Raw genomic sequence first — 11,341 nt, 5'->3', positions numbered from 1 at the left:
CTCTCTTGCTTTGTCACAGCTTACCCTTCCCCCTCCCCATATCCTCAAGTCCATTCTCTAGTAGGTCTGTGTCTTTATTCCCGTCTTACCCCTAGGTTCTTCATGACTTTTTTTTTCTTAGATTCCATATATATGTGTTAGCATACGGTATTTGTCTTTCTCTTTCTGACTTACTTCACTCTGTATGACAGACTCTAGGTCCATCCACCTCGTTACAAATAGCTCAATTTCGTTTCTTTTTATGGCTGAGTAATATTCCATTGTATATATGTGCCACATCTTCTTTAGCCATTCATCCGATGATGGACACTTAGGTTGCTTCCATGTCCTGGTTATTGTAAATAGAGCTGCAATGACCATGGTGCTACATGACTCTTTTTGAATTATGGTTTTCTCAGGGTATATGCCCAGTAGTGGGATTGCTGGGTCATATGGTAGTTCTATTTGTAGTTTTTTAAGGAACCTCCATACTGTTCTTCATAGTGGCTGTACCAATTCACGTTCCCACCAGCAGTGCAAGAGTATTTCCTTTTCTCCACACCCTCTCCAGCATATATTGTTTCTAGACTTTTTGATGGTGGCCATTCTAACCGGTGTGAGATGATATCTCATTGTAGTTTTGATTTGCATTTCTCTGATGGTTATTGATGTTGAGCATTCTTTCATGTGTTTGTTGACAATCTGTATATCTTCTTTGGAGAAATGTCTATTTACGTCTTCTGCCCATTTTTGGATTGGGTTGTTTATTTTTTTGATATTGAGCTGCATGAGCTGCTTGTAAATTTCAGAGATTAATCCTTTGTCAGTTGCTTCATTTGCAAATATTTTCTCCCATTCTGAGGGTTGTCTTTTCGTCTTGTTTATGGTTTCCTTTGCTCTGCAAAAGCTTTGAAGTTTCATTAGGTCCCATTTGTTTATTTTTGTTTTTATTTCCATTTCTCTAGGAGGTGGGTCAAAATGGATCTTGCTGTGATTTATGTCATTGAGTGTTCTGTCCATGTTTTCCTCTAAGAGTTTGATAATTTCTGGCCTTACATTTAGATCTTTAATCCATTTTGAGCTTATTTTTGTGAATGGTGTTAGGGAGTGTTCTAATCTCATACTTTAACATGTACCTGTCCAGTTTTCCCAGCACTACTTATTGAAGAGGCTGTCCTTTCTCCACTGCACATTCCTGCCTCCTTTATCAAAGATAAGGTGGCCATATATGTGTGGGTTTATCTCTGGGCCTTCGATCCTGTTCCATTGATCTATATTTCTGTTTTTGTGCCAGTACCATACTGTCTTAATTACTGTAGCTTTGCAGTATAGTCTGAAGTCAGGGAGCCTGATTCCTCCAGCTCCATTTTTCGTTCTCAAGATTGCTTTGGCTATTCGGGGTCTTTTGTGTTTCCATACAAATTGTGAAATTTTTTGTTCTAGTTCTGTGAAAAATTCCAGTAGTACTTTGATATGGATTGCATTGAATCTGTAGATTGCTTTGGGTAGTAGAGTCCTTTTCACAATGTTGATTCTACCAATCCAAGAACATGGTATATCTCTCCATCTATTTGTATCATCTTTAATTTCTTTCATCAGTGTCTTATAATTTTCTGCAAAGGGGTCTTTTGTCTCCTTAGGTAGGTTTATTCCTAGATATTTTATTCTTTTTGTTGCAATGGTAAATGAGAGTGTTTTCTTGATTTCTCTTTCAGATTTTTCATCATTAGTGTATAGGAATGCCAGAGATTTCTGTGCATTAATTTTGTATCCTGCTACTATACCAAATTCGTTGATTAGCTCTAGTACTTTTCTGGTAGCATCTTTAGGATTCTCTATGTATAGCATCATGTCATCTGCAAACAGTGACAGCTTTACTTCTTCTTTTCTGATTTGGATTCCTTTTATTTCCTTTTCTTGTCTGATTGCTGTGGCTAAAACTTCCAAAACTATGTTGAAGAAGAGTGGTGAGAGTGGGCAACCTTGTCTTGTTCTTGATCTTGGTGGAAATGCTTTCAGTTTTTCGCCATTGAGGATGATGTTGGCTGTGGGCTTGTCATATACGGCCTTTATTATATTGAGGAAAGTTCCCTCTACACCTACTTTCTGCAGGGTTTTTATCATAAATGGGTGTTGAATTTTGTCAAAAGCTTTCTCTGCATCTATTGAGATGATCATATGGTTTTTCTCCTTCAATTTGTTAATATGGTTAATCACATTGATAGATTTGCGTATATTGAAGAATCCTTGCATTCCTGGAATAAACCCCACTTGATCATGGTGTATGATCCTTTTAATGTGCTGTTGGATTCTGTTTGCTAGTATTTTGTTGAGGATTTTTGCATCTATGTTCATCAGTGATATTGGCCTGTAGTTTTCTTTCTTTGTGACATCCTTGTCTGGTTTTGGTATCAAGGTGATGGTGGCCTCGTAGAATGAGTTTGGGAGTGTTCCTCCCTCTGCTATATTTTGGAAGAGTTTGAGAAGAATAGGTGTTAGCTCTTCTCTAAATGTTTGATAGAATTCGCCTGTGAAGCCATCTGGTCCTGGGCTTTTGTTTGTTGGAAGATTTTTAATCACAGTTTCAATTTCAGTGTTTGTGATTGGTCTGTTCATATTTTCTATTTCTTCCTGATTCAGTCTTGGCAGGTTGTGCATTTCTAAGAATTTGTCCATTTCTTCCAGGTTGTCCATTTTATTGGCATAGAGTTGCTTGTAGTAATCTCTCATGATCTTTTGTATTTCTGCAGTGTCAGTTGTTACTTCTGCTTTTTCATTTCTAATTCTACTGATTTGAGTCTTCTCCCTTTTTTTCTTGATGAGCCTGGCTAATGGTTTATCAATTTTATTTATCTTCTCAAAGAACCAGCTTTTAATTTTATTGATCTTTGCTATCGTTTCCTTCATTTCTATTTCATTTATTTCTAATCTGATCTTTATGATTTCTTTCCTTCTGCTAACTTTGGAGTTTTTTGTTCTTCTTTCTCTAATTGCTTTAGGTGCAGGGTTAGGTTGTTTATTCAAGTTGTTTCCTGTTTCTTAAGGTAGGATTGTATTGCTATAAACTTCCTTCTTAGAACTGCTTTTGCTGCATCCCATAGCTTTTGGGTCAACGTGTCTCCATTGTCATTTGTTCCTAGGTATTTTTTTATTTCCTGTTTGATTTCTTCAGTGATCACTTCGTTATTAAATACTGTATTGTTTAACCTCCATGTGTTTGTATTTTTTACAGATCTTTTCCTGTAATTGATATCTAGTCTCATAGCATTGTGCTCGCAAAAGACACTTGATGTGATTTTAATTTTCTTAAATTTACCAAGGCTTGATTTGTGATCCAAGATATGATCTATCCTGGGGAATGTTCCATGAGCCCTTGAGAAAAATGTGTATTCTGTTGTTTTTGGATGGAATGTCCTATAAATATCAATTAAGTCCATCTTGTTTAATGTATCATTTAAAGCTTGTGTTTCCTTATTTATTTTCGTTTTGGATGATCTGTCCATTGGTGAAAGTGGAGTGTTAACGTCCCCTACTATGAATATGTTACTGTCGATTTCCCCTTTTATGGCGGTTATTATTTGCCTTATGTATTGAGGTGCTCCTATGTTGGGTGCATAAATATTTACAATTGTTATATCTTCTTCTTGGATCGATACCTTGATCATTATGTAGTGTCCTTCTTTGTCTCTTCTAATAGTCTTTATTTTAAAGTCTCTTTTGTCTGATATGAGAATTGCTACTCCAGCTTTCTTTTGGTTTCCATTTGCATGGAATATCTTTTTCCATCCCCTTACTTTCAGTCTGTATGTGTCTCTAGGTCTGAAGTGGGTCTCTTGTAGGCAGCATATATATGGGTCCTGTTTCTGTATTCATTCAGCCAGTCTGTGTCTTTTGGTGGGAGCATTTAATCCATTTACATTTAAGGTAATTATCGATATGTATGTTCCTATTCCCATTTTCTTAATTGTTTTGGGTTCGTTATTATAGGACTTTTCCTTCTCTTGTGTTTTTGTCTAGAGAAGTTCCTTTAGCATTTGTTGTAAAGCTGGTTTGGTGGTGCTGAACTCTCTCAGCTTTTGCTTGTCTGTAAAGGTTTTAATTTCTCCATCAAATCTGAATGAGATCCTTGCTGGGTAGAGTAATCTTGGTTGCAGGTTTTTCTCCTTCATCACTTTCAGTATGTCCTGCCACTCCCTTCTGGCTTGTAGAGTTTCTGCTGAGAGATCAGCTGTTAACCTTATGGGGATTCCCTTGTGTGTTATTTGTTGTTTTTCCCTTGCTGCTTTTAATATGCTTTCTTTGTATTTAGTTTTTGACAGTTTGATTAATATGTGTCTTGGCGTATTTCTCCTTGAATTTATCCTGTATGGGACTCTCTGTGCTTCCTGGACTTGATTAACTATTTCCTTTCCCATATTAGGGAGGAAGTTTTCAACTATAATCTCTTCAAATATTTTTTCAGTCCCTTTCTTTTTCTCTTCTTCTGGAACCCCTATGATTCGAATGTTGGTGCTTTTAATGTTGTCCCAGAGGTCTCTGAGACTGTCCTCAGTTCTTTTCATTCTTTTTTCTTTATTCTGCTCTGCAGTAGTTATTTCCACTATTTTATCTTCCAGGTCACTTATCCATTCTTCTGCCTCAGTTATTCTGCTATTGATCCCATTTAGATTATTTTTAATTTCATTTATTGTGTTGTTCATCATTGCTTGTTTCATCTTTGGTTCTTCTAGGTTCTTGTTAAATGTTTCTTGCATTTTGTCTATTTTATTTCCAAGATTTTGGATCATCTTTACTAACATTATTCTGAATTCTTTTTCAGATAGACTGCCTATTTCCTCGTCATTTGTTAGGTCTGGTGGGTTTTTATCTTGCTCCTTCATCTGCTGTGTGTTTTTCTGTCTTCTCATTTTGCTTATCTTACTGTGTTTGGTGTCTCCTTTTTGCAGGCTGCAGGTTCGTAGTTCCCATTGTTTTTGGTGTCTGTCCCCAGTGGCTAAAGTTGGTTCAGTAGGTTGTGTAGGTTTCCTGGTGGAGGGGACTAGTGCCTATGTTCTGGTGGATGAGGCTGGATCTTGTCTTTCTGGTGGGCAGGTCCACGTCTGGTGGTGTTTTTTGGGGTATCTGTGGACTTATTATGATTTTAGGCAGCCTCTCTGCTGATGGGTGGGCTTGTGTTCCTGTCTTGCTAGTTGTTTGGCATAGGGTGTCCAGCACTGTAGCTTGCTGGTCGTCGAGTGAAGCTGGGCGCTGGTGTTGAGATGGAGATCTCTGGGAGATTTTCACCTTTTGATATTATGTGGAGCTGGGAGGTCTCTTGTGGACCAGTGTCCTGAAGTTGTGTCTCCCACCTCAGAGGCACAGCACTGACTCCTGGCTGTAGCACCAAGAGCCTTTCATCCACACGGCTCAGAATAAAAGGGAGAAAAAGTAGAAAGAAAGAGGATAAAATAAAATAAAATAAAATATAAAATAAAATAAAGTTATTAAAATAAAAAATAATTATTAAGAAAAAAAATTTTTTTCAGTAAAAAAAAAAAAAAGGACGGATGGATAGAACCCTAGGACAAATGGTGAAAGCAAAGCTATACAGACAAAATCTCACACAGAAGCATACACATACACACTCACAAAAAGAGGAAAAGGTGAAAAAAATAATAAGTCTTGCTCTCAAAGTCCACCTCCTCAATTTGGGATGATTCGTTGTCTCTTCATGTATTCCACAGATGCAGGGTATATCAAGTTGATTGTGGAGATTTAATCCGCTGCTCCTGAGGCTGCTGGGAGAGATTTCCCTTTCTCTTCTTTGTTCTCACAGCTCCCGGGGCTCAGCTTTGGATTTGGCCCTGCCTCTGCATGTAGGTCGCCGGAGGGCATCTGTTCTTTGCTCAGACAGGATGGGGTTAAAGGAGCAGCTGACTCCTATATTCTTTTTAAGGCAGTTATACATTTCAAAATAAGAACAGGATCTTTAGTGGTTTAATGTGTGTGTTTTCAAAGCCCATAAGTCTTCTTTTTTTAAAGGCTAAGAACTCATAGGACATAACCCTTATACCTGAGGAATTCACAGTCTAGTATAACTCATAAAGATAAAATGTATTGAGCACTTCCTGTCTGGTACTGGGCTAAACAGTTCATATGGACTATCTCATTTAACCTTTGCAACAACCCTTTGAGATAGGCAATAATATTAACTGTGTTTTGTAGATAGATAATTGAGGCAGAGAAAGGTTAAGTATTAAAGGCACAGTTTTGAGCCCAGGAAGCCAGACTCCAATGCTTCTATTCATTATGGCATACCTACTTATATTAGGAATAGAAATAATGGTAACAGATAATGTGTTAGAGTGTTTCGTGCAACAGGTCCCGTGCATGGATTTTCCCACTCATCTGACAATAACTTTGGAGGGGAGATATTATTATTTTTCCATTGCAGAGATTCAGAAGCAAGGTGCAGAGAAATTAAACACCATGTCAAATATGACCTAGTCAGTAAGTGTTAAACTGTTCAGTGGCAAACCTGAGTCCCTGGGAGAGCTTCTGTAGCACAGGAAGGTTTGTTTTGTTCTCTAAGTAATTTTGTTTACCTAACTAGTCTGTGTTCTGACAGTTTGACAGTTTCTTGTGTAAAATTTGGAAACTATTGGGGATAGGTTGTAAATAATGGTCATTTTCCCATTTATTCTTATAATTTGGTAGAAGTACTAGTATACGGTATACATACACAAAACGACTGGAAAACAATATTGATGAAATACAAGTAACGAAAACAAAGCAGCAAGTCAATAAAATGGACTCAGGAATTTTCTATCAATTTTAAAGACTACACTTGAAGAAAGAAAAACAAGACTTATTTAGGGAAAATGGAGTCAGTGGCACTGACTATAATTTGAATAAGGACAGTCACAGTTTAGACCTCCTTCTTCCTTAATGCAGGAGTATTATTAGTATCGGTCTCACACTTTTCACCCACAGCTGAGATTTAATTTTTACTTACAAAAGAGACAGTAGCTAGAGGGAAGAAAGAGACATGTCCAGTGAAATTTGGCGTGACAAAGAAGAAAGGCAAGAAGGAGAGTATATATATGAGAAAGAGTTTGCCTAAAATATTGATGGAATTGATAATCCCATCAATTATGAATAGTGGAGACAGTAGAAAAGTGTGTCATTTGGAGGAAGGGGCCGATCATGGAGGTGGTGGGGATCACTGAGTGTACATAGTTCTCTGAAAAGGGATGAGAATGCATGGGTGGGCAAGAGTCAGAGCATTATGGTTGATTGAGGTTACTGAGCCAAGTCAGAACAATGAGGTACTGCGGATCTAAAGCTTAGCGCCTAAAACCCAGGAAATGCCTATGTCTGACCACTGAGGCTGGGAAGGAAAGTCATGTATTTTAGGATTATCAGGAATACATGAAAGAAACCTGAGATTTTGGTTCACCTTCCCTTACCTTCCCAATCTCAGGGCAGGCTACCTTAACAAGTCAGTCCATTTTCACAAGCAAACAAACTTTTCTCAAGTGGATGTCTTAGAATCTTGATCTTTACTTTCATCTCCTTAGCTTCCAATCATTAGGTTTTAAACACTTTGGGCTCACTTAGGGAAGACTGCTCTTCCACCCTTACCTAATTAATTTATCTATTTTCTTAGAAAGCCGGAGGCAAAGTCCATATGTGTCTCTTATTTCAGCCTTGAGGCACCTACAGACCATGATTCAAGGTGCCATCTTTCTTCATAGGAACTCACAGCCCTGGTTGTCTGGAACCAAATGATAGTTTTGCACTGCTCAATGGCCACAATATAGCAAACACCTAAAATTAACTGACATTATTTTTTAATTTTTATTTTTTTGCGGTACGCGGGCCTCTCACTCTTGTGGTCTCTCCCGTTGCGGAGCACGGACTCCGGACGCGCAGGCTCAGCAGCCATGGCTCACGGGCCCAGCCGCTTCGCAGCATGTGGGATCCTCAGGGGCACGAACCCGTGTCCCCTGCATCGGCAGGCGGACTCTCAACCACTGCGCCACCAGGGAAGCCCGACTGACGTTATTTTTATACTTCTTATGTGGCTGGCACTTTATAGCTATTCTCCAAAGGGGCCCTCACAAGATCCCTCTGCATTGGTATCATTAATACTTATTCTTATCCTCATCATTTAGGTGAGGTAACTGAGGCATAATTCCACTTGATTTAAATTTTCATCAAACATTTCATAAAAGTAGAATCACATATTAGAGTGAGCAGAGGGACTTTTTAAAATCCTGTGTCCTAGGTTTTGATTCAGAAAATAAAGTCACTATATTATCACTTTTTTTTAAATTATAAAAGCAGAGCAGTTCAGCCTTCAGGGAACACGTTCCTCTAAAAGGCATATATATTCTATGTTTCTGAAATTGCAACCCATATGACAGATTTTTGAGGGGGATATAAAGAATTGGAAAACATGCTTCCATTTTTGGAATATCTAACCTGAAGTAAATTTTACAGATTTCAAAACATGCATAACACTGGAGACAGGCCTCTTATACTTAAAAAATTTTTTATTGAAATATAGTTGGTTTACAATATTATGTCAGTTTCATGTGGACAGCATAGTGATTCTTTTTTTGGGGGGGGTCTGTATTTGCTGAATGAACATTGACTCCTTCCCTTAGCTTCTATAAATGAAATAAATATTTGCTGGTACTGGATCGCTTCTCAAAGCAGAATAATGATCAATTTCTGAACTAAAGATTACAACAATTTCTCTCAATGATGATGAAGATATTGTGTTTATTACAAGACCTTGGGTTCCAAACAATGAACCCTAAAGCTTACTTTAAGTGAAAGGGATCTCATTGGTTTGAAAAAGGAATTTAAGAAAGAATTTTTAAGGAACTATCAGAGTATTTTCAATGAAATATAGATATATAAATGCATTTACTGCATCACTTCAGTGATGGCTTACATTTATAATTTCTGAAGCTTTCAGTAAGTTATTAAATTATTCCCTAAGGAAAAAAAGCAAAAACAATTCCTATTAGTTCAAATTTCACTAAAAGAATAGATATCAATTCATCTTATTTTATTTGTTTCAGGGAGCCTACAAGAGTAACCAGCCCATCAAAACCCATGGACCTCAAAATAACAGACATCTATTATATGAGCGCTGGGCACGCTGGGGAATGTGGTACAAGCATCAGCCCCTGGATTTAATCAGGTACTGGATTGATAACAGAAGACATATTATGCTATTTTGTTATCCTTTTCTTATTATTTTATTTACCCACCAAATCATCTGTATTAGTTAGGGTGTGATTAAGAAAAAAGAAGCCACTATACGTCTTTTCAATGAAAGGAACTTAATTTAGGGAATCAGTAGCACAGGGGATGGGAAAGCTGAGAAATCAAACAGAAATGTGAGGCAACTAGCGATTAACAACAGCAGAAAATTGCTAACAACCCTTAAAGCTGGAGGGAAAATGAGATGAAGTATATTTCAGAGCTTACTGCCTGAGCCGTTGGGCAAGAGCTGTGCCATCCACGAGTAGGACTACCTGCAGGAAAGTGAAGTGTTGAGAGTCGAGCCACAGAGAATTATGGAGCCATAGCAAATTATGGCTGCTCTGGAGACAGCCCTGAGGACAGCCAGGAGAGGAGAAAAGATATGGGCTCTTCCCTTCCTTCCACCTTTGAGACTTCCAATACCTCCTAGTGTAACTTACCAGCAGCAATTTACAAGTGAATCTATATAATCTACTTTCCCGTGAAAACAAATCCAAAGAGGAAAAGGCAGAAAATGGATCTAAGAGCAAAGAGAAAAATGGCCAACATAGCATCTATGCATGTATTTATCCTTCAACAAATACTTAGTGAGTGTCTATTCTATTCCAGGAGGTATATCCTAGTAAATAACTGCTCTCAACTTGAATTAGTCTTGAAATAGTGTTATATTCATGATTTATTTTATTTTGATGGAGAATAATTTGTTCTTATTTTTAAAAACCAGGAAATATATATTAAAAAGGACTTAAGTCCCCAGATAACTAGAAATATTTATAAAGTAAAATAAAAAACGAGCATTCATATTATATGGTTATATATGTTGATATTTTGAGCTGTTTATGAAATATAAATATCAAGAATAACTCATAACTATATCAGTCATTTTCCCAACAGGAAACTGATAGAATAGAAAGGGTATTTGAAGAGAATTTAATAATAGAATTTAATATGCAGAAGTATAAATAGAATCAAGGGAGCCAACAGATTATAATGAAGCTTCCAGGTACTGGCAAAAGCTGGAAGCTGTTATCAGACCTAGACTTGAAGGGACAAAGGGAGAGAGCAGTTGGCAGAACTTGTTAAAAGCTATAATCATAGAAGAAGAAAGTCAGAGTAATAAAAAATACCCCACGTCTCTTATCCCTCCTTGTGATCTCCTGGTACCTTCAGTTGGCCAATGAGCCTATCAGGAAGCAGGAAGAAGGAAGAAGCATAGGTGATACTATGCATAGAGGTGAGCCTCCTGGGCACATAGCAGGAAGGAAAAGGGTAGAATGTGAAATGGATGTACAAAGCATACTATCCAACACCGAACCATTTTTATCTCAAACATTAAGTACTTGAGTATATCCAAAATCAAGATGCTTTGATTCTAATTCAATCACGACAAATTATCAGAGTCTTATTTATGCAGGTTAAAGAATAATTGTTTTAGAGATACATGAATACAGTGAGATGTGCTAATTCACAAAACCATATTTAATCGGAATTAAAGTGAAGTTGGGATTTTCAAGCAAGCGTTTCAGTGTCAACCGTTCTCCTATCTATAGGAGACATTGCTATTGCTGCCTCAGGTAATTTCACCAAGCAACCTTTATTTTCAATAAATAGGGTGATTCAGCTGCTATTACCAATTCTCTGGGTGTTGACTCAGAAGGGAAATTTTGATTATGAAAATCATGTATTTTGCGTTCAGGTGGCTAAGGGGAGAGACGTGATGAGGGACCCACCCAAGATGAAGGCCATAAAAGAGTATAGATGGCATTTCAACAGGTGCCTGCTCTCTAGGAACTTTCTTGTTAACAAAATTGAGATGGCGATGAGGCATTCAGATTAAACTATACAATCTTGTGCATAGCATTTTGTACAAGACCCAGTTTTCTACAATGAGTAGGAAGATTGCCTTAAAATCTGTGACTTTTTAATTATTTGGAGTTACATTGTTCTTAAGACTATAGAATTTTGAGGATGTGAGACTCTTATTGTGTGGCCTCCTGTCCATAGTGAGAGAAAGAGGGTGTCCTGGAATCAGAGTTTTTTTAATATACTTGTGTCACAGATGATGGACACCCACAGGCAAGGCCTGTATTCTCTCCTGCTG

At 37.5% G+C, this 11,341-nt stretch overlaps 1 protein-coding gene across 2 annotated transcripts in view; it reads left to right on the top strand.

Annotated features, from left to right (window-relative positions):
• ANO3 (anoctamin 3) overlaps positions 1-11,341 on the top strand; it is a 194,255-nt gene that overhangs the window by 96,550 nt on the left and 86,364 nt on the right. For both annotated transcript variants that reach the window (XM_007462609.1, XM_007462608.1), the window contains one exon: positions 9,054-9,175. In XM_007462609.1, coding sequence (XP_007462671.1) covers positions 9,054-9,175 — 122 coding nt within the window. The remainder of the gene's footprint in view (positions 1-9,053; positions 9,176-11,341) is intronic.

This window comes from Lipotes vexillifer, unplaced genomic scaffold (genome assembly GCF_000442215.2).
Source record: "Lipotes vexillifer unplaced genomic scaffold, Lipotes_vexillifer_v1.1 scaffold456, whole genome shotgun sequence".
Lineage (NCBI taxonomy): Eukaryota > Metazoa > Chordata > Mammalia > Artiodactyla > Lipotidae > Lipotes > Lipotes vexillifer.
The sequence above is the reverse complement of the archived record's forward strand: the minus strand, read 5'-3'. Positions and strand labels throughout refer to the sequence as shown.